Source organism: Trachemys scripta, chromosome 1, assembly GCF_013100865.1.
Source record: "Trachemys scripta elegans isolate TJP31775 chromosome 1, CAS_Tse_1.0, whole genome shotgun sequence".
Classification (NCBI taxonomy): domain Eukaryota; kingdom Metazoa; phylum Chordata; order Testudines; family Emydidae; genus Trachemys; species Trachemys scripta.
In genome coordinates, this window is record NC_048298.1 from 304,979,298 (window position 1) to 305,003,965 (window position 24,668).

At 43.7% G+C, this 24,668-nt stretch overlaps 1 protein-coding gene across 7 annotated transcripts in view; it reads right to left on the minus strand.

Moving 5' to 3' along the window:
- SGCG (sarcoglycan gamma) overlaps window positions 1–24,668 on the minus strand; it is a 185,393-nt gene that overhangs the window by 51,878 nt on the left and 108,847 nt on the right. For 6 of the 7 annotated variants that reach the window (XM_034758754.1, XM_034758760.1, XM_034758755.1 and 3 more), the window contains one exon: window positions 8,138–8,257. The exons of the other annotated variant lie outside the window; for it this stretch is intronic. In XM_034758754.1, coding sequence (XP_034614645.1) covers window positions 8,138–8,257 — 120 coding nt within the window. The remainder of the gene's footprint in view (window positions 1–8,137; window positions 8,258–24,668) is intronic. 7 annotated transcript variants of the gene reach the window in all.

Consider the following 24,668-nt stretch of genomic DNA (forward strand, 5'->3'; position numbering starts at 1 on the left):
AATTGGCCTCTCAGAGTTGGTAAGACAACTCCCACAAGTTTATGCTCTCTGTATGTGTGTATATATATCTCCTCAATATATGTTCCACTGTATATGCATCCGAAGAAGTGGGCAGTAGCCCACGAAAGCTTATGCTCTAATAAATTTGTTAGTCTCTAAGGTGCCACAAGTACTCCTGTTCTTTTTAGTACCATACAGTCAACATGACACACATTAAATAGATTAAAAACTGGTAAGTCTCAAAATGTGATTGTAAACAGGGAATCATCATTGAGTGGGGGTACTTCTAGTGGGGTCCCACAAGGATTGATTCTTGGCCCTATGTTATTTAACATTTTTAGTAAGAACCTGGGAAAAACAAAATCATTAATGTTAAAGTTTGCCAGTGATACAAAGATCAGAAGAGTGGTGTCACATGGGGTCACAGATCTCCAGGTAGTGCTCAGACCATGGCCGCCACTCCATGGCTCACTCAAAATACTAATAAACTATTTAGGCAGGTATTTCCCCTTCTGTACATTGTTTCCTAAACTGCAGCTCTGGGATATAGGGGTGCAGCAGGATCAAGAGAGGCCAGGAATCATGCTTCCGATAGCCCTGAATCCCAGCCAGCTTGTAGAGGGACTCCTCCTAGAGATTCCATTGCAACCTCACCCCTCCAGTCATGGTAGCTCAAAAGCATTACTAGCAATATAACCATTGGTTCACTGCCCCAAGGTACGCACTAGTTGCAAGACAGTCAGTTTTCCTAATGAGTGATTAATGAGTTGTGGGTCTGGGGACAGAATAGGCCCACTGCTCCTTCTGCATGTCATAAGAGGTGACTGAAAGGGGGCTGCCTGGAGAGGGATGGGCTCCACCAGATTAGAAATGTGCCCAAGATACACAATATAATGAACAAGTCAACGATATCCATACTGGATTGATCGCAGCCCGGGTTAATAATGACCGTGCCATCCGTCTCCCACCAGGGCAGACACGACAAGTATACTACTGGTATAACCCCAACAAAGAGGATCCGTGGAAGAGATAACATCACCATAGCCACATGGAATGTAAGGACATTGAGACATTGAGACAAATAGGTAGGTTGAAAAAACCCATGTACGAAATGGAACAATACAACTGGCACCTCCTAGGAATCTCTGAGGTCAGATGGAAGAACTTTGGAGAGGTACTAACAGAAGAAGGCCATGAACTCTATTACAGTGGAGAGGACAAACATGTCAACGGTGTAGGATTTCTTGTGCATAAAGATATCAAGAATTCAACATTAGGATGCTGCCCAATGTCCAGCAGGCTTATTTCCATCTGTCTAAAGGCTGTACCGTTTAGTATCACTGTGGTACAAGTCTATGCCCCTATAACAGACTATGATGCTGAACAAATTGACGATTTTTACAATCAGCAAAGACATCATTGATAAGGTACACAAGAAAGATATCCTGATTGTACAAGGAGATTGGAATGCTAAAGTGGGTACTGACACACAGGCAGATTGGCGAGATTATTGTGGCCCTTTCTGTAATGTGGTAACCAATGAGAGAGGATTGAGACTTTTGGAGTTTGCCAGCTATAACAATCTGACTCTTGCAAACACGTTAGGAACACATAAAGCATCCAGTATCAAAGGGGTAGCCGTGTTAGTCTGGATCTGTAAAAGCAGCAAAGAATCCTGTGGCACCTTATAGACTAACAGACGTATTGGAGCATGAGCTTTCGTGGGTGAATACATGCATCCGACGAAGTGGGTATTCACCCACGAAAGCTCATGCTCCAATACGTCTGTTAGTCTATAAGGTGCCACAGGACTCTTTGCTGCTTATAAAGCATCCAGATGATCAATATAGCATGCACCTAATGGTCTACATCACAGCCAGATCGACTACAACATGGTGCAAAACCAGTTTCATTCTGGGATTAACAGAGGTAAAACAAGGAGCTTCCCCAGTGCTGATATTGGAAGTGATCACGACCTTGTGATGCTAAATTTTTGGCTGTGGCTAAGAAAAATCATCAGGCCAAAGTTCATCAGAACCAAGTTTGACTTAGAAAGACTCAGAGACCGAAACATTGCAGAGTCATTCCAAGCAATGATTGGTGGAAAATTTGCCGCACTGCTTGCTCTAGAGGAAGACATAGAAACAATGACCAACAATTTCAACACTGTAATGAATGAGGCAGCAATGGATATCCGTGAGAAACATCGTAAGAAGATAAAACCATGGGTCACAAATTAAATACTACAAATGTGTGACATCCAGGGCTGGATTAACTTTTTGTGGGCCTGGCGCCAAACATATTTGTGGGCCCCCATTGGGGAAATAGGGCATGTGATGGGGGGTGGTCTGCAGAGCAAGCAGCTGGTTGGGGGCAATGAGGTACAGCGCAGCGGGAGTGGCCCCATTCAGCCCAGCAGAAGGGCACTGTTTACAAACCCACAACTGCTAGATGCACACTGGCCCGCCCAACCCTGCGCTGCCAGTGTGCCCCTTCCACACTGCCACCATGCCCAGTGCCCTGCCCTTATACCCAGCGCCCCTTCACCCAGAGACCTCCTCCACAGATCCCTATGCCCAATGCCCCCGAACCTTCTATGCCCAGTACCCCCTGCCCAGAGACCCCTCCCGCTGACAGGATCCAAGTGCAGCGTGACTTAGTGTGGGGGGATCAGATGGGGGTAAGAGGGTTCTGTTGGGTGGGGGGTAAGAGGGTTCTGTGTGGGGCAGTCTGGATGCAGGCTGCTCAGGGGGGATCTGGATACACAGAGAGGTTCCAGGTGCAAGGGCAATGGGAGTCTGCAGGGGGGACCAAATGAAAGTGGTTGGAGGTCAGCAGGGGGTGGGTCTGGGTGCAAGGGAGGTTGAGTTCATTTGGGTGGAGGTCTAGGTGTAGGTGGTTGGGGCTCAGTGAGGAGGGTGTCTGGGGGGCTCATCGGGGTGGTACAGATGCAGGGGAGGTGGGGCTTGTCAGGGTGAGGGTTTGATGGGCCTGCTTAACAGGGGTGCCCCAGCTGCTCCCAAAGGGATCTGCATGCTGGGCCCCCGCTTCCCCATCCTCTTCTCTTCCCCATCCCATGCCCCTTCCCCACCACTCCATCTCCTCTCCATCCCACCCCCTTTTTTCCCCACTGCCTCTTTCCCCTGCCCTGCCCTACTGTGGGCACTCACTGTTGTACAAAATGAAGGATGGCTCCCAGCACACAGAAGGGAGTTCAACCAGCACTAGGACCCAGAAGGCGTGTCCAGCTGCAAAGTCCAGGGAGCTGAGCAGCACCTTCTTTTTTCAGCCGGGCTGCGCAGCTCTGCGTTCACAGAAATGGCTGGGGGGGGAGGGGGCGAGGGACAGGAAGCAGTGGCATGTGACCTTGCACCCCATGTGGTCCCCACCCCTCCCCTCTATTTGGGGGGCAATGCCCCCAAACTATGCCATGAACATTCCCAATCACATCCCCTGTTCCTCCTTCACTTTCTGCAGGGAAGCAAAGAACGCTGTAAGAGGGGGAATTGGGCTGTTTTCATTCTCCCTGGGTCCAGAAGTACTCCACACGGACCCCCACTGCCCAGTGCCATCCCCAGAGACCCACTACCCCCACCCTGCCTGCCCCCCAGCCACACTCACCGGCCTGCTGGGTGGGGGCTATTTTCCTTGCCTGGGCTGAGCCAGCATCACAGCTGGGGCCGGTTGGGGATCAGAGTGGGAGGGGTCTGCCTGAGCAGGCTCCCTCAGAACCCCCTTGCCTGGGGCCCAGAATGACCTGGCCCCTGCACTGGTCCCAGGCGGCTCAGCCCTGGGAGATGGTGGGGAGAGCAAGACCGCCCGGAGCCAGAGCCATGCTGGGGAGCAGGGCAGGCAGACCCCTGTGGGCCGTGACCCCCAAGAGTCCCCCAGCCCTGCTGGCAGAGAAGCGAATGGGTGGAGGGGACGGGACAGGGCGGGGATACCTGGGCTTGCCAGACAGCCGAGAGGAGCACGGGGGAGGGGCTGGAGAGGAGAGGAGCCAGCCTGCGGTGGCCACTCGGCTGGCAACACAAGTGAAGTGCAGCGCCCGGCCAGCTGACAGACCCTGTTGAGCATGGGCCCGGCGCCATTGTAAACCAGGTACTGGTGACATCAGAAGAGAACTTAAGAGAGACAAGAACAGCACTGAGGGAGCTGATAAATAGAGAGCGATTGCCAAAAAGAACAAGGAATGAAGGTGGCCAAGGAGATATGGATTGAAAAACAATGCTCTAAAATTGACGAGTGTATCAATAATAAAAATAGCAAACGAGCCTTCCGGGTTGTAAAATATCTGATGAAGGAAAGATGGACCAAAGGTAACGCAATTCAAGACAAAAAAGGGAACAGTCTTACAGAAGAAAGGGACATCATCAATAGGTGGACAAACTACTGCTCTGATCTATACAACCACCAGACAAATGGAGATCCTAGTGTCTTAGACAGCCCAGATTCAACAGAGGAGGATGACTTTCCAATACTACGTGAAGAAGTGGAGACAGCTGTGAAATCGCTCAAGAATAGAAAGGCTACAGGTATTGACAACATCCCAGCAGAATTGATGAAATTCGAAGGAGAAATAGTAATAGATGTACTCACCAAGATCTGCAACAAGATCTGGCAGACCGATGAGTGGCCCTCCATGTGGACACAGTCACTAATCATCATTCTGCCAAAGAAAGGCAACCTGCAATTGTGTCAAAATTACCAGACCATAAGCTTAATTAGCCACCCCAGCAAAGTGATGTTGAAAGTTATATTGAACAGATTGAAGCCACAAGCAGACAATATCATCGCTGAAGAACAGGCTAGCTTTCGTGCTGGAAGAAGTACCACAGAACAGATTTTCAACTTTCGTGTTCTATGTGAGAAGTACCTACAACACCAGCAGGACATCTATCATGTCTTTGTTGATTTCAAGAAGGCGTTTGACAGAGTATGGCACGAAGCTCTCTGGGCAACCATGAAGAAGTACAATGTTGGTCGTAAGCAGTTCTCGTCAACAGGGCCGGCTCTGGCTTTCTGGCCGCCCCAAGCAAAAAAAAAAAAAAAACATATTTGTGGGCCCCCATTGGGGAAATAGGCCCCCATTGGGGAAAATGATGGGGGGTGGTCTGCAGACCAAGCAGCTGGTAGGGGGCAATGAGGTGCAGTGGAGGGAGAGGGAGGGAGCGGGGGGAGAGAGAGAAGGGGGGCAGCCAGGGCTTCAGCGGGGCGCTGCTATGTGGCCCCTCCCGCTGTGCCCCCTGCTGGGAAGGCTCCACGCTGCTCCGGTTGGCTGGGAGGAATGGACGCGGGCTGCCCTGCTGGGCTTGCTGCAGGGCGCTCCCGTCCTCTACGCCGATGCCCCCTACAGGGCAGCTGGAGCGGAACAACAACAACAACAACAACAAAAGCAGCCATGCCGCCCTAGGATTGGGCGGAATGCCACCTCCTACAAGCTGCCGCCCCAAGCACCAGTTTGCTCGGCTGGTGCCTGGAGCTGGCCCTGCTCATCAATGGCACAATAGGAGAATGGTTTCACACCACTGTTGGGAGTCCGGCAAGACTGCCTTCTTTCTCCCACAGTGTTCAACATCTACTTGGAGCACATGACTGATGCCCTAGAAGATCACATATGCACAGTCAGCATTGGGGGGGCGAACAATCTCAAATCTTCTGTTCGCTGATGACATTGATGGTCTGGCAGGCAGCGAAGAAGAACTGAATGAAACGATTGGATGAAACCTCTGCAAAATATAGTATGGAAATCAGTGCAGAGAAAACCAAGCTGATGACAAACAAACGTGATGGGATCAGCTCACATATCACTGTCAGTGGACAAGAGCTGGAGACAGTGAAATAGTTCAAGTATTTGGGAGCAATCATCACTGATGAAGGATCCAAGGCAGAAATTCGGGCAAGAACTGCGCAAACAACACCAGCAGTGGCAAGTTTAAAGCCAATTTGGAGGAATAAGAACATCTCCCTGGAATCCAAACTGAAACTGCTGCATGCATTGGTCATCTCAATTTTTCTGTATGCATGCGAGACATTGACCCTCACGACAGAACTTGAATGGAAAATACAGGTAGTAGAGATGAGATGCTTCCGTAAAATCCTGGGCATCTCCTACTTCGACCACGTCACTAATGAAGAGGTCCGCAACATCATCACCCAATGCTCTGGGTCTTATGAAGACCTCCTCATGATCACGAAGAAGCGCAAGCTGAAGTGGTACGGCCATGTAACAAGATCATCTGGCCTATCCAAGATCATCCTCTAAGGGACAGTACTGGGGAAGAGAAGAAGAGGTAGACAGAAGAAGAGTTGGATTGAGAACATAAAAGAGTGGACAGGAAAGGACTTTACGGAGACTCAAGCACTGACACACAATCTTCAGGGTGGAGACAATTGGTTGATTGCTCATCACTGATGGTGCTCCAACGACCAATGCGGTTATGGGAGTGATGATGATGATGATGAATAAGGTATATAAGAGATGAAAAAAGAAGAGAAGTTGGGTCACTATATTGCACATAAAGATACAGTATTGCAAAATATTCTTGACATGTTTTTAAGCCTGAAACTATCTCATGTGTCCACAGCTTACTCAACATTCTATACAAAACTGATAACATTGTCTTTAATGAACAAGTATTACTTTAAAAAAGAGATTATTTTTAAAATTGTTATAGTGGGCTTGATTCTCCTCTCACTTATACAGCTTTTATACTGGAACAATTTCATTGACTTTAATGGATTTATTCCTGATTTGCAGTGATGTGAAAGGGAATCAAGCCTTATATTCTATATAATACCTATGAAACTGCACAGTTATCTTTGCCAACTAGAAGATTAAAAAGGAGTATAATACATATTTTAACATCATTATTTCAATGAATGTATGACTTATTCTGACTTCGTGCACAGATAGATCTTTTCAAAATCAATTAACTATTGTCCAGTCTTTCATATCTTTGCTACACATGCTAAACTTGCTTTTTTGTTAAAATTTGGTGCCCCTTGGGCATATAATAATCATTTGAGGTGGTTTTCTGGTTAAATAAAGTTGTAATTTCAATTACCGGTAAGTTAAAAAGCAAAAAATCTTAAGATATAACCCCGAGCAATAAACATAATTTCTGAACACATATTTTAACTTAAATTTGTCTTAGAAGTGCTAATTGTACACTAACTACTACTGTTATATTTTTATACAGTGGAATAACTTGCCTTGATCTATTAAAATTAAGACCTCAAGATTTTAGAGTACTAATAATGAAAGCAAGTTAAATATGACAGTTGTAATTAGGTTCTAAAATATGGAAACTGAAATTGAATGTAAGTTACGTGGCAATGTCAGTATTTTCTTTGATCAATTATTTCAATTTAAATCCAGAGTAACTGAACTTTAATATGTAAAATTTAAAGCAAGTTAAACCTGGAAAATGTTGTTAGTGGCTACAGATAATGTAAGTACTAGTTTACAATGGAGCACAGTAAAATGTCTTTATGTATGCTATCAAATAAAAGCATAGTAACTACTGTTCTGTATTAATGTTAATGATGTGCAGAACTATTCAAACATGATCTGATAACGTCCAAGGCAAATTTGTCTTTTAGTAAGTGACATTTTAAATGCACTATACTTAATAAAGTGCTATGGTGTAAATATCAAAGGCAAGGTGAAATAAGAGCATTTTGTCACTTTGAAAGAAGGTATAAAAAAATCACTATTTTACAGCAGAATTTGGCAAAAGTTCCATTTAGAATTCTCAATCCAAATGGTTACACAAATAAGACCATGTAGGATTCCTTCAGTCTTAGTTTACCAATTACCATGTGTTCTTAAAATAAGAAATAGATGAGAAAAACAGCTTAGGCACAATGTCTATTACCTACAGGAGCTAGTTTAGGGTGAAGTTTATGCAACCCTATTATAATGCTAATGACATTCCTAACCCATCAATTCAATTTATTGATAAAGGTTAGAACATTTTCAAATTTTCCCTTTCCTAATGAGGTAAAGATAGAACCTGCATTTACATGCACATGATTTAATGTAAATGTTATTTTAGCTGAACTGGGTGTGGTTTTGCTTGAGTTATATGTGGAAACACATTTTTCAGGCATATCTTAAATATCTATTACAAACCTGTGATTCGAAGTTTATCTGTACCAACGACAACTTCATTTTCATCCACTGTAAAAAGTGGCTTGCCATCTACGGAGTTGATCTGAAATTGCTGACCATGGACTTCTACCATTTTAGGACCTGAAAAGCATATTTGACAAGATAAATAACACTGGTCTACAATTTTTGAGAAGCTGTCTGCTTCAGAGATAAAATGTGCTATTTATTATGTATTTGATGTGCTGAATTCAAATATGACAATTAAAACAACTGATTGGTTACTGTTTCTAAGATATTTAAGTTTTTATATTTTATGTCTATGTATATTGTGTAGATAGTAGAGTTTTAATCATAAATTGTAAACCTAGGTCTTTTCATGTGTTTATGGTTGCTTTACATGATAATATTTCACCTGTCCTTTTTATGTAACACTTTAAAAATCAGCAAAAGGGTTATATAAATAAAATTTATTATGAAACAAAAGGCAAAAAACTATTATGTACATAGTTTCGTCCTATTCAGTGTCTACTCGGCGTTTCTTGGCTTGTCTCTTGTATTCATTAAATGGAGCATCTCTTGTCACTGTCCACAGCACCTGCCAGGAGATTCCACTGCTGTAGTCTGGAGCCCAACAGCTCTGCCTTACTCTTGGGTAGTTCCAAATCCCTGACAAGGTCATTCAGTTCACCTTGTGTTATGAGGTGTGGTTCAGAGGAGGAGGATTGGAGAAAATGTGGGTCCTGTGACATTGATGGTTCAGGACCAGAAGTTTCATCCTCTTCCTCTTCCTCGTCTGACTCAAGTGAGAATGATTCTGGTGCATCAGGAACCGTCAGTCCTTCTCCGTGGGGTACTGGGCGTATAGCTGATGGAATGTTTGGATAATGCACAGTCCACTTTTTCTTCTTTGACACACCTTTCCCAACTGGAGGCACCATGCAGAAGTAACAATTGCTGGTATGATCTGCTGGCTCTCTCCAAACCATTGGCACTGCAAAAGGCATAGATTTCCTTTTCCTGTTCAACCACTGGCGAAGATTTGTTGCACAAGTGTTGCAGCATATGTGTGGGGCCCACCTCTTGCCCTGATCTCCAATTTTGCAGCCAAAATAAAGGTGATAGGCTTTCTTAACCATAGTGGTTATACTGCGCTTTTGTGATGCAAAAGTCACTTCACCACAAACATAGCAGTAGTTATCTGCACTGTTCACACAAGTACGAGGCATCTCTGCTCACTTTGGCTAAACAGAAATGTGTCCCTTTGCAAAATCAAACACTGACAAATAAGAGAGCATGACACTGTATGATTTCTAGATTTGTTCAGCAGAGTGATGTAAGCTTCGTTATGATTGCATCATCAATGACGTCTAGGAATAACATAATGCGATTCATATCATGTATGATGCAATACCAGCTTCAGATTGCATCATTCATTGTTTTGCCTAAAAAGCAAGTACTGTCCAAACCCAGTCATAGATTTATTCATAGGTCCAGTCAAAGATGTATTTTAGTCATTTCTGGTTTAAATTGAGATCCCTTCCCTTTATAACTCACTTATTCTCCGCCATTCCCAAGTCAAGGGTCGTATATACTGACCCAATAGCATATCTTGAAAACTAGAGCCAATCAACAATTTTAAGCATTATTTTCGTTCTCAGCGACCCAGAATTAATAAAGTTTGACTACATTTATTTCAGAAGCATTTTGGCTGTAGAGCAGTGTAATTATTAAGTGAACTTTCATCATGATTCCTTTCTTGTACTCTACATAAATAATCAGCCATGTAACACCAGGTTCAAAATCCACATTCAAAATCCACTCTTATCGACTTTGTGAGTCATCTAAAGGCATTTAGGAATTGTGAAGTGCTTAGATACTATGGTGATGGGAGACATATAAAGGATCTTTGGTCATTATAAGTATAATATCGCTTCCTTAATTAACAAAAATAGTGATGACTTATTGATATGTTTGCAACATCCACATTATTAGGGAGAATAAGCTCTTCCATAAAACAATCCCTCAGCTGTTTACACATCAAGTGCAGTTTTGGCCCCACATTTTACAAATTTTGCCTATCATGTTCTTCTTAAATTACATAAAATTAGTTGAAAAATATTTTCAGATTTTATTTGGAATGCCAAAAAATCATCCAGTGGTCTGGCCATCCTATCAACACAGTAAACTGAGTCAAAGCAGAGGGTTTGTCTGGCATTCTCTGGCCTGAAATGTAGATTGCCAGTTGTGAATCTATTTGGGGGTTGGCTGATTGTTGAAGAGAATTACTCCTGTCAAGATCAAAGGGCGGTTGTGTTTTTCTTCTTCAAAATGGCAACTACCCTTCTTAACAGACTCACAGATTCCTAAATCACTAAAACATAATATTTTAATTTGGTCTCCAATAGTTGCTTTGTGGGCAAGCCTGTAACAACCTAGACAATTTCCATCCCTATCCCCATTCAGGCCAATTCCTTACCATTCCCATTTCATAGACTCATAGAAATGTAAGGCTGGAAGCGACCTAGAGAGGTCATCTAGTCCATCCCCCCCTACACAGGACCAACTATATCGAGACTACCTGATAGATGTTTGTCTAACCTGTTCTTAAAAGCCTCCACTGATGGAGATTCCACAACTTCCATTGATAACTTATTTCTCATTTAATTATCCTTACAGTTGGAAAGCTTTCACCAATATCTAGCATAAATCTCCCTTGCTGCAGATTAAACTCATTACTTCTTGTCCTAAACTCAATGGACATGCAGAAAAATTGATTACCATCCTTTTGATAATAGTGTTAGCAGTCTTTTCTTAAGACTAAACATGTCCAGTTCTTTCAACTTTTCCTTGGCCATGTTTTCAAAGCCTTTTATCATTTTTGTTGCTTTCCTCTGGACTTTCTCCAATTTGTCTTTCTTAAAGCGTGGTGCTCAAAACTGGACACACTATTCCAGCTGAGTCCTCACCAGTGCTGAGTAGAGTGGAACAATTACCTTATGTGTCTTACATATGACACTCTGTTAATACACTTCACAATGATACTAGCCTTTTATGCAACTGCATCACATGTTGGCTCTTATTCAGCTTGTGATCCACTGTAACCTCCAGATCCTTTTCAGCAATACCACTGCTTATCCAATTATTCCCCATTTTGTAGTTGTGCATTGATTTTTAACTTCCTAAGTGTAGTACTTTGCACTTCAATGTAGCCATTGTCAGTGTAGATAATCCACCTCCCTGACAGGTGGTAGCTAGACAGAATCCTTCTGTCGACTTAGTGCTGTGTACACCTGGGGGTAGGTTAGTAGAACTGTGTCTCTGAGTGGTGTGGATTTTATACACAGACCAGCATTCTCTAAGGCCTGTTCTAAGAGGTGAAAGTGGGCCGGTATGGTGTACTGGTAAGAAGTGTCTGCAGGACACAGCAGTCAGCTATAATGATTGGGATAGTTTTCTCACTGAGATCCAACCTTTTAAGTAAACAACACCAGGATCCCTTCTGTGACATTGCATCCATATGATTTTATGAAAATATGCTAATGAGTGTGAATATAATTTAATTGGAATATGCTTCATGCACAAGGTCTCTTGTAAGGTATCATTACAAAGCTTATAATCTACTGAGTGTGGTCTTAGAACCTGGCTGTAGATAGCAGATTTCTTGGTGTGTCTTGTGTGGTTACTGGATTTGTGAAGGTAGATGTGGTGATCCATGGATTACTTGTATATAGTTGTCTGTAGGGTTCCATTGTTGAAACTGATAGTGGTGTCCAAGAAGTTGAGGTGGGAGGGTCCCAGAGCTCAGGCTGCAGCCAAGTCCGAACCTCTTTATCGCAATTAAACAGCCCCTTAGCCCGAACAAGCTAGCAAGGGACAGCTGTGCGTGTCCAGGGCCGGATTAACCATTAGGCTAGTAAGGCTAGAACCTTAGGCTGTCCTAGTTTTAGGCCCTACTGGTCAGGTAGGGGGCACAGCCGGGGCCGGGTGAGGGGGAGCAAGCTTGCTCACGCAGCCCTGTTGGAGTGCAAAGCAGCCCCCTGTGGCTTGGAAGGAGCTCAGCCGGCAGCCTGTTGCTTTCGCTCCCTCCCATCTGCATCTCCCCTTGCTGCAGGAACACACTGCCAGGTATCCGGTTAACACTGGTGACCGGACTCTAAAAATCTGCTTACCACGGGAACCTGTGCCAGCCGTGGGTATAGTTTGAGCAGTCATTATCCCTACCCACGATTTCTCCAGAGCTCTGCTTAGCTGTCAGGGAGGGAAGAAGCTTCCTTTGTCCCTCTCCTCCGCTGAGGCTAGCAGGCAGCTCCAGGATGCTGGCTCCTGGGTCCTAGTGCCCATCACTGTCATCTTCTATGTGTGCTGGGTCCTGTTTCTGGACAACTGGTGAGTGCCTGTGGGGCAAGGGGGTGGTGCGGGAAAGAGACAGTACCAGAGCGGTAGGGTGGGAAGCTTGCACAGAACCTGCACACACTCTATCCAGCTCCAGACCGAACTACTGCCCCTCCTATGTATAAGGAACGAATTCCCACACATTTGTAGGAAAAACAAAACATCCCATTCTGGATACCAGTACTTTAACTTTTACAGTACCTTCCATTGAGGGGCTTCAGATTTATGATGCAATGTGTTCAATACTGTATTGAACTGTACTAAAAATCAAAGAAATCAATTTTTTTCTTTGATGTATTTTTCTGTACTGGGATGCACAGGCAATCAAGTTCTTTCCTTATGCTCAGCCTAGTTCCACATGCCAATATATCTTTGTATTTTTAAGTGGTTGCAAAAGCACTGGAGGAAGCTCAACACACACTGTTACAGGTTTCTCCATCCCCTCTCCCCAAAGGATTTTAAATCCATTTCTGAGCAGACTATGATAAAAAGACTGGCTGAATAGGCTAAAGGCAGGTTCTGTCCATTTGCTGGTTCTCTAGCGGTTCAATCCATCATAATAGTACCTGGCATTTGATTTCTTTTGAGTTTCATTCAAAAAATGTAAAGCTAAATAAACCTTAAGCTAGTCCTCATTTTTCTGCCCCAACTCAAACTATCTTCTTTCCCAAGTAGAAAGTAGTATGTAAGCATGGAATGTGTGTGATTTGAGAAGGGAATGAGAACACAGGCCAATTCCTACTGACAGTTACACCTTTGTAGCCTTATTGACTTCAGGGTGAACAGATTTTTGCACAAGAATAGATTTTGGTCCCTTCTGCTTTTCCACACCTGGTATAAGCAGAATCTCATTCACTTTCCTCCCCTAAACTCTGAGCACTTTAAGGAAAAAAAATAAGCAAGGTCTGCTTGATTTACACATGCAAATGAAATAGGAAGCTCTCCCTTCATTCTACACCAGCCTTAAGCGCTGCAAGTACTCCACCTCTCTGAGGGGAGTAGCTTGCAGCGCTGCAAGCGAGCGTGCAGCGCTGCAGGCGCTGATTACACTGGCGCTTTACAGCGCTGCACTCGCTGTGCTCAGGGGGGGTGTTTTTTCACACCCCTGAGCGCAGCAAGTGCAGTGCTGTGAATTGCCAGTGTAGCCAAGGCCGTAGTAAGGGTGTCACTACAGTAGCCTTGGTTGGACTGCTCGTTTGAAAGATCCTTAATGGTTCTTTTAAGATGCTGATTTTCAATGACGTCTTTTTGTTCAGAGGGGCAGAGAACACAACAGGGAATAGCTCTGTTTTGTCAACCCCTAGTCATTCAAAAGCTGAAAGTCTTCAGATTAAGTTTGTTTAATGTTTGTACAGTGATTTTGAAGATCTAACATAGTACAGAAGTGCTAAATATTATGACTGGGCAACCATCTGACGATCAGTGTCACTTCTAGCTGTTACCTTTTTCTTACAGAAAGCTTAAAACAAACAAATGCAAACCGTAGGGGGATGGTGCACACAGAACTTATGCTTAAAAAAACTCATGTCAGAGCTATTGATAAGACATTCTAGAATAGATAATACTTAGTCCTGCCATGAGTGCAGGGGACCGAACTAGATGACCTCTCGAGGTCCCTTCCAGTCCTATGATTCTGTTCTATGATTCTAATTGTGGAACAGTTTAGTGACAGAATAGCCTGATGTGATGAAGCACTGTAGATTAACTACACAAACTGGGTATCATCCCACAAATTCATTGTCCTCAACCAGTGCAACGCTGGGAGGAAGCTTTCAGAGCAAGACAGCTCAAAATACCATGCCACCCAATGTAATTTTCCCACTACTATTTCCTCTACTTCAGTGGATTTTACACCTGAGTGGTTTTCTTTTACATAATAAAACTGTCTGCCTCCCAGACTGCAGTCAGAGTGAGATAGGATATGTGGTGTAGAGTTCATAGCTTGGGGAAAACACCTGCAGGGCTTGGCTTTGCACTGTGCCATGTGGAGAGCTGAGGGTAGAAGCTCAAGGCTGAAAGAGGTGAGCAGGATGGGGAATGTTGCAGTGTTCATCCTCATACAGATGAGCACTCCACTACCTAGGAGGAAGGAGCCCAAAGAGAAGGACAGCGTAGCATCCCCCGTGCTAACTCTTACTCAGAAGTATCTGTTTGAAGAATTGAGTGTAGTGAGAGGGTTAGTGAGAGAGTAGAATAAACTTGTTAATTTTACATAAATAAATATGTATGTAGATAAATGTTTGATGACTTCATAATTTTTTTTGCAATATGTCATTCATACTTAGCCCTTCCCTCCCATTAGCCTTAGGCCCCTCATAACCTTAATCCGGCCCTGCACGTGTCTAATTGTAGTGTAGACATATGCTAAGAAAAAGGATTCTCTGTGCAACTGCAGAGCTGTCCCATCTCCAGCTGTGGCTAATCCCTGATCTTTCAGAGAAAGGAGACAAAAACAAACAAACAAACAAGAATACTTATGGCCAGTTATGCATTGGGGGTGGGAGAAAAGAGAGGAGGAGTAGGATCGCTTCCTGACTGCTGCAGGCAACTGGCTGAAGCCCTGAAGCATGAGATTTTATCATAATTTTCAAACTGCAGAGTTGCAAGTGTTATGAGCATGGTGAGAGCAATGCAAAGCTTCCTGTTTTCTCCATGGCACATGAAGAAAGGGAATGAACAGGGGGCCTTACAAATTTATAGACTCCTAGCAGGGACGTCCATAGCTATTCTGGGACCCTAGGCAGCCCCCCCGAGGGGGTGTGTGTGTGGGGCCCCAGGCCTTCGCGGGCGGTGTGGGGGCTGGCTCCAGGTCTCCGGGGGGGGGGGGGGGGGCTGGCTTGGGGGGAAGGAGGGAACCACCCCCCAGCACTCACCAGCGGCGCAGCTGGGGCCGGGTCCCTGCACTTTCTGCCGCCGGTGAGTGCAGGCCCGGCCCTGCTGCAGTCCTCAGGGGCGGGGCTGGGGTGGAGCAGAGGCAGGGCAGGGGCAGAGCAGGGCAGGGGCTTTGGGGAAGGGGTGGAGTGGGGGCAGGGCAGGGGCGGAGCAGGGGCAGGGCTGGGGTGGAGTAGGGGGTGGGAAGCCTGGGGAAGAGGCAGGGCAGAGGCTGGAGCAGTACACAGCTGCACAGAGCACCAGGAAATTTGGTGCCCCAAGTTTCCTAGTGCCCTACGCAGCTGCATACTTTGCGTATGGGTAAGGACGGTCCTGACTCCTAGCACAGAGCGGACCATCATGGCTTTCCAGACTAAACCAGTGCAGGCCATAGAATTTGAAGTCAATATGCTTCAGTGCTTTGCTAAAATTGGACAATGTAAAATATTTCTTGTGTACTGAGAAAGATCAATATGAAAATGATATAGGGTGACAGTCCAAAACTCTTCCATTGAGTGATACCTTAATTTGCAAGTGTTCCACTGATGTCAGTAGAACTTCAACAGTAAGATACTTACTACTCAATGGGAGTCTGGGTATCAGAATTTTGCCCATAATGACAAGATTAACTTATTCTGAGTTAATTTGCATTTGATTATGTTTAATTAACTTTAATCTGAAATGCATTGCTACTGACATTATTTTTCTTTATTTTCTCCTGTATTTAAATTTTTATTGTTTATATCTTAAAAAGGTTTCACTATACTGAACATCCAAATACAATATGGTATCACAGAAGACTAATAGCTACACAAGTTTAATACACACGTGCCATGCATCAAAACAACAGGAAACAGGGAAAGAAGGCTCAATTAAAAAGTCTGCACAGTGCTTTATTGACGGCCTCCTGTCCTTCTCTAAATGGTGGCTGATCTGAGTAAACCGAGGCTTACTGTTAAATAAAACAAGAAGGTATGCCTTGAAATTACAAAATCTATTGAGTCATTAAAATTTAAATTCCCCTTTTACTTTACTGGGATCAAAACTCTACTTTTCCTCCTGGAATGGACAGAGTAAGTTCTCCTTTTTAGGAACACTGATTCACCTCTAAAATACTTCAGTGAGGTTTCCAATTTGTCTTTCTATTAATTTATCTTGTACCATATCTTTGCTTCTCACAATCCAGCCGGACATTGATTAAAGTCATACAAGTAATAATTTTTCTGCACTATAGAGATCTTGAAGAAATATATTTTGACTTCTATCTTAAAAATAAAAAAAATGAAGTTTTTAATGAAAGCCTTCTGGGAAAAGTAAAGAAGGGAAAGCTAATGATTTTATGATGTTATTAATTAAGTGGAGCTTATAAAACTGGCTTCAGGGTTTTCCCTGTAAAAACATTATCAAACTCTTCTTATGTACAACATGCTTCATTAACACTGTTCTCTGCCTATTATGTCTCTAACGAAAAAATACCATTACTTGAAAATGAAATGTCACAACACTGATAAGAAAAATAAAAATGATCCGACACTCTAAAGCAGCAATTTATAGATGACAATTAATACTAATGAAGTAATATATTCAGTACTGACTGTTTTCTCTGTATTGTTAGAACTTTGTTCCCTTTGTTAAAAAAAAAATTCATAGCACAAACATTGTTCTTACTTTAGCAGCTACTTCAAACTACTGTGATGGACACAGAAGATAGTTAAAACTATGCCTAGAAACTATAACATTGTTTTCAAACTGCATAAATCATTTTGACTGTTACCATATTTCCATGCTTTATTGGTTGGTGTACAGAATTTCACAGATTTTGCATTTCAAAGGATCCCAATATTATAGTTATCTAAGTGGATTGTCACTAACTTTAGAATACTTAAAAATGAACATTCAAACAAAGACCACGGTGATGCTATATCTAATGTAAATGTAATGTAATATAATGTAAATGACAAAGAGAAGGCAAAGGTGAACTGAGCCCAAAGAGCTCACTGTGCTTGGATCTGTTAGCACACATACCGCATGGCTTTGGAGCCTGTTCTGCTAGTCTGTTTTCCTCCACAAAATGACTTGATACATGTGGAACCTAGGATTCTCATGCTGTTGGTGCCTTGCATGATTTTGGAAGAGCAGATGGATTCAAGATATGGTTCTGGTCTTCTAAAGACAAAAGGCAATAGTTTCTTCATGAAGATTCTCCAGAAACTGCGGTACAATCCTAACTACTATAGATCACCAACTCAAGATTCATTGGGGGCACACACTTACTATGCTAGAACACCACTGGGAGGAAGGATAATTAAGAAAAAAATCCAACGAGAATTCATATCATTACAAAAGTTTGATAAATGTTGACAATTAAGGTAATTATTTTATTGCAACTCAGATTATAAAGACACAAACCAAAGATCATAACCATTTCTTTGATTTTAAAACTGAAGTTGCAGTTTAAGACTGAAGTTGATTTTAAGACTGAACACTAATTTAAAGACTTAATTTTTGATCTGAGGAGGAAAAGACTCAGTAAAGAAAGACTTTCCTTTCTATTTATTCAAATCTTGAAGGCTTCAGTTAATAAATCAAAGTTGGTTTCATTTTGTTGCACTTCTTGATCAGCTTATCAAAGAAAGTTCCAGCCTTTTCAAATGTTAAGGCAGAAGAGCAAGATGCAGCTACTGGACACTGAATGACATCTTCGAAACTCGATCCAGGATTTTTAAAAAAGGGATTATATTACTGAAATAAATCAATCTCTTCTCATATTTTTCCTATGGTTTCCCTGACTCCCTATTCTCCTAACAATCCTCTCCCTTTACTACACTCTAAATCCCCACTAACTCTCAGCACTGCACCTTCACTCATGGTGTGTCCAAGCTTAGATCAGTTTCCATTTCCTGGTGGTCAAGCTTCCTGTCTTGCTTTCAATTTCCTTTCAACCACAGTTCTTCCAGGAATCCTCCCTATTCAATAATCTCCAAACTTTCTCTTACCTGAACTGTTGTCTCATGTCCCGTCTTGTCTGAGTTAGATTTTATGGCCAGCTCATTGAGTTAGGGGATGCATTTTAGTCTATGAGGCTACATGATTTGTAATAATAAGTAATTGATTTGACACTAAACCCAGGCATGTTTGTCAGTCGGAGGGATATTAGGGACAAAGTAGGGTAAAGGCAGAGTCACTTGTTTTTCAATTATACCACTTATTTCTTGCCGTTATTCTCCCCCCTGCAAAAAAACCCCAAATAACTCTGCTTGACTTCAATTGTGCTTCCAAATGCAGCACAATTACAGGAGGAAGTCCAAAATATAACTATATGTACAACTACAGTACACATTATGTCTTACCATGACCACATAACTGTATCATACAAATGTTCACATATTGGTCCAACTCAGTTAACCTGACAGGCATCTAGCCAGTTTCCAGTGGGTTTAAAATGTTATATAGGAGCTACTGTGCTGGGGATGAGAAAGGGCCTGTGGCCAGGGAGGAAGGCTGAGGTACCTCCTAGTTGGGAACCACTTCCTCCTTCGCTTGGCAGCATCTGAGCCTTGCCACATCTCCTCATAGTGTTGGTGTCACTGTCATCATGGGAAGAAACAGAAAATAGTTAGCCAATGATGTAGAAGTTGCCAGAGTTGCGGCAAGAAGAGGAGCTCTGTAATGCACTTGCGGATGAGTAGGAGGTTCTGACAACTTGGTGGGAGGGAGAGAGCAGGCAAGGCTACAACAGAAGGGAGCAGGAAAAAAGAGAGATCTTAGTTTTTGTCTCTCCTTAAATAAGGAGAAGTAAGGATCTCAGAGTTAAACTTTTGGACCTACTTTCAACAGGAGGGGCAAGCACATGTACCTATGTCTTAAGTAGACAAATAAAATGAATTTAAGAAAACACAGAAAGGTTATCCCTTTCTGACCCAAGTGGTTAGCCAAAATTAGGTGTCCTGAGTGCAGTTTAAGACTTATTTTACGTGTATAGTGAGAGCTCCCAACATCAAGAATATTAACATTTCTGATACAGACAATGCGAGAGTATACCTAATCGACTGTCATTTGCTGTAATAATCACAATCCTTTGCATTTATACTTTAGAGTCATTCATACCAAGATTTCAAAATCTTTAGAAACATTAAATTACACGCCACTTCTGTGAGGTTCTGTCAGCAAATATTTTACACACAGGGAGAGTAAGGCACATAATTTTAGTGTCACATTCAAGATCATGTGCAGAGTCAGGAACATAATCGGAAGTCCTGATTCAACCCCCTACTCTATCACATGATACAAACTGATGTAGTTTTACAAATAAATAATTGAGAACGTCTGACTCGTATCTCTCCCAGATAATCTCAGTGAGCTCATTAAACTACTCTCAGGCCAACCTTTGAAAACAAAGTTTTAAAGTAGTTAAGGCTCTCCTGCTTCACTCTGCTTCTGCAAGTGGAGAGGCACTTACACTCAGGTATCTCTGGTTGCATGATCAGAAACGAGTAGTGCCACTTTTACAGTATGTTCCGTGTTTTCCCTTGCAACCCAATAACAAGTATGTCTCATCAAAAGGAGGGGCCACACGCTGAATGGAAGTACGATGGCACAGAACAGGGGGCTGCAGTGAACTAGTGAGTTGGAGAATGTGCCATACCTTTAGTGACAAGGAACCTCATGGTGGAAGCTTTTCACCTTTAGTGAACTTGGGGAGGATCTGTGGTTTATGCGGGAGCTCCAGTTCATTCATAAGTGCATAGTTGCTGCTCCCAACTGGAAAATTCCACAGAAACTTAGCCAGTAAGACACATTCCCCTATGTGGATAATTCTTATGGTAAAATAGGTATCTAAATCAGTCTTAAACACTTATTCTAAGATTCTAACATTTGATTTTGAATCACTTTCTACTGTAGGCACAACTGTTTATAATTCTTTTGTTGAAATATAATTTAATAACCTTGACAGGACCATATCCCTGGACTGATCCCAAACTTATTCTCATAAATGTTCCACAACTGCAATTACTTATGTTTATAAGCTGGATGGAATGCTGATAAATGGTTCAAGCACTCTGGCTAATGTACAAGGCATTAATTCTTTAGCAAGGCCCTGTTAATACCAACTGAAACTGGAACACTCATTAAAAAAACCACACAACTATGTTTTTCAAACTTATAATAGCAACACTGTGACAAATCAGGGTCAAGACACCCCCAAGAGGAGAACAGGGAGTTTGACCCCAAAAGAATAAAAGTATACAATGTTACTGTGCTATAAAAATATATTAAGGTCTTTTATGAAAGCTTGTAACATTCTGAACTTCACAGTCATTATGAGTTAAGTATACAGACTGTGGTAATGAATTTATGTATATATAAAAGCTTGCTCCTAATTTGTGCTGCAATATTCAGCTCCGCTTCACAGCAGGATGGTGAGGAATCAGAGGGAAGGGCTGCCTCCCCAACCACAGGAGACTAGCTCCAAGCACCTAGCATTGTAGAACCCAGGAAAAGACAAATAATGGGCCATTTGTTTAATGGGAAAACACTGAGACATCCCAGCTATCAACGCAGGAGGGAATTTTCCCCACTCTGAATAACTATGAGTCACCATACCAGGAGAGAGAGAGAGAGAGAGAGAGAGAATGGCGGGGGGAGTGAAATGCGGGGAGCCTTTTAAAAAGGAGTTTTGAAACTGAAGTTTTCATCCAGAAACTGAGGGACAATCACTTAGTGGGTGCTGTCCATGAAATACTGGATCCCCTCTAGGGTAGGGGGTACATTGGGAAACTGTTCAGGTTATTTGAATCAGAAAAAGGAGTTTATTTAATTTGAAAGTGTAAAGCCTGAAGTTTCACCTTACCCCAAGCAGGTCTTTGGTGTGCAAATTGTCTGGAATGTGGGTGCAAAAGTAAACTGGTGACTGGGAGACTGGTTTCATGTCTTCGGGGGTGATGAACCAGAGGGGGAAAGTCTGAATGTCTGGTACTTAGCAACTCAGGATGGATGGATTTGGGGAGACTCAGGACTGGAAGGGCTGTTGGTGTTACCCTGCAAGGGGTAACTAGGCTGGTGGAAGTCAGGATGAGATCTTGTGCTTGTGGGTTGGCTACAGGGGTCAGGGCTCTGAACCAAAGCTGCACAGCATAACAGCACCCCAGGTTATGAGGCAGCAGCTGACAGAACCCCTTACTGGTCTGGGTGATCACCAAAATATCATAATGTAATGACCGAGGATAATGGCTCTTAGCATTAAACCTTTTCTAACTGCTTATTTAATCCCCAAGAAATGCTCTCCACCTCAGTCATTATTGTTTAAGCGGGTCTCATGATTGTTATCAGTCATGGAAGTATCATGCAAATAGTTAATATATGTTTATAGTAATTCTAACTATGGCACAGGTATTGTAATTTAACAGAACACTAGTTAGAACAGAAGACCAATATGCTATGAATAGAATAAATAATATTGACATTCAAAAAGAGCAAATAGGAATCACTTAATAATCAACTAAGTTAAATTACATGCAACCTTAATTCGGCATTTCTTTTTTTGAGTGTTTAATGTTATTCTAAGGCCTTGGCTACACTTACCAGCTAGTTCGACGGCTGGAAATCGAAGTTCTGGGTTCGACTTATCGCGTCTAGTCTGGACGCGATAAGTCGAACCCGGAAGTGCTTGCCGTCGACTGCGGTACTCCAGCTCGGCGAGAGGAGTACCGCGGAGTCGACGGGGGAGCCTGCCTGCCGCGTGTGGACCAAGGTAAGTTCGAACTAAGGTACTTCGACTTCAGCTACGTTATTCACGTAGCTGAAGTTGCGTACCTTAGTTCGAATTGGGGGGGGTAGTGTAGACCAAGCCTTAGATCCAAATCTTCAGCCCAACATGTTGCCTGAGTAGCGGGTTAGATAGCATGACAGGTAAGCCTGGGGAAGGACTCCTCCCCATAGTCTGCAGATTGGTTTCAGATATGCCCCAAGGACACTACTGAAGCCCTGAGGCTGAAGTAGAAAATAAACCCTTAACGTATCCCTCAGGATGGTCTAAAGCAGGGGTGGGCAAACTTTTTGGACCAAGGGCCACATCTGGGTGGGGAAATTGTATGCAGGGCCGGGGCAGGGGGTTGGGGTGCGGGAGGGAGTGTGGGATGTGGGAGGGGGTTTAGTGTGCAGGAAGGGGCTCAGGGCAAGGGATTGGGGCAGAGGAGGGGTGTGGGGTGTATGAGGGGGCTCAGGGAAGGGGGTTGGGGTGCAGGAGGGGTGTGGAGTGCAGGAGGGGGCTCAGGGCAGGGTTGCAGACTGTGGGAGGGGGCTCAGGGCAGGGGTTGGGGTGCAGGAGGGGTGTGGGGTGCAGGTAGGGGGCTTAGGGCAGGGAGTTGGGGGGTGGGTGCAGGAAGGGTTCGAGATCCGGCCAGGCGCCGCTTACCTAAAGTGGCTCTGGGGTGGCAGCAGCGTGCACCGGGGCCAGGGCAGGCTCCCTGCCTGCCTGCCTGCCCCTGTCCCGGGCCCCGTGCCGCTTATGGAAGTGCTGCGGCCCCTGGGGGAGGAGGGGCGGAGGGCTCTGCATGTGCAGCCCTTGCTGCAGCTCCAGGTACCTCCCCTGAAGCTCCAATTGGCTGCTGTTCCCCATTCCCGGCCAATGGGAGCTGTGGGGGGTGGTGCCTGGAGGCAAAGGCAATGCACGCAGAGCCCTCTGCCCCCCTGCCCAGGGGCCACTTCTGAGAGTGGCACCGGGCCTGCGGCGCCATGGGGGGGCAATACCACAGGCCAGATCCAAAGCTCTGAGGGGCCAGATCAGGCCTGCGGGCCGTAGTTTGCCCACCCCTGGTCTAAATAGTAGCAGGTCCTCCACACCAAAACCCATCCCTCCCCCCCTCACCTTTTGTGTGCTGTCCAGGCTGGGAGAAGCCCTACTGCCCAGAACAAGTAGAACAGTTATCTAGACAAATTGTAAGGCAAAAGTGCAGAAGTGTTAGATTTGCCTGCAGGACAAGTACCACAGCAGAGGCTAGGAAGGGTTGTGGACATTAGGCACAACAACATTGAACTGCCAAACATAGGCGAGTGTAGCCAGAGGGGTTCACTGAGAATGGAGCAAAGAACTGAGCTGCCTCACATAGGAAGAGAATAGGCACAACAGAGCAACAGAAATGGTGATTCATGGTTATTCAGAGTGGGGGAAATTCCCTATTGAGTTGAACTTCGCTGATGCCAGAAATACTGTAATGTGTGGGTGAGAGAAGGGGTAGAATTGGGGTGAAGTGAGCGGTTGAGTATGCTTGAGAGTGATCCTCACTTTGAATGTGTCGTCTCTTAGGCCTGGTCTACACTAGAAAATTAGGTCAGTTTAACTACATCAGTCAGTGGTGTAAGTCCTTGTGTAGACAGCGCTAGGTCAACGGAAGAATTCCTTCATCAAGCTAACTACCACCTCTCAGGGAGGTGGATTACCTACACTGACAGCAGAACCCCTCCCGTCACATGGGTAGTATCTATACTGAAGTGCTACAGCATTTTAAGCACAGACAAGCCCAGAAGGCTGTAGGAACTGGGAAGGGAAGAAGAGGAAAGGAGATAGGTTGGATCTGGGATTTTCAGCTACTTTTAAGTATTTCAAAGCCCAGTATCTTTGTCAGAACGTAGGGTAGATTAATTTAAATAAAAGTGATTTAAAATCACCAATTTTAATCATGATTTAAATCAGCAAGTATAAAACCTTGATTTAAATAATTGATTTTTTAGTTATGTTCCTAAAGTAAGGTTCATTCTCATTGCTTGGTCTAGCCACTAAAACATATTGATTTGCAACCAAATGTTGCCTTTGCACTAAATTTTGTACTTCTTTTAGCTAACCCTAATCTTAAAACAAATTTCATGCCTAACTCTCATTGAAATCAATGGAAGTTAGACACCTAATCTGCTTAGGCACTAATGAAAAGCCCACTAGGCACCTATCTGAATTTTTAGGTTCCTAAATAACTTTGGAAATCTGGCCCCATGTTTTTCCAGTTTTTATAATTGGTAGATCTCATCCTTTCCCACTTGGCTTTTATTCACAGATTGGCAGAGGAAAACGAGCTTTCCTGATTTTTCAGCTTCCATCTGGTTTCTCAACTTTGAATGAACTAGTCCAAATGAAGAAAATATTCTCTTTGCACCAGCTAGTTAAATTGAAACCAAAAGTAATTAAGGCAAAAGCTTTTCTACACAATATAGACTGAAAGTACTTATATTTGGAAAAATGCAAATGTCAGCATTCGATCCACTGTAAAGTTAAAAATAATATAGCTACTTGCTTCAT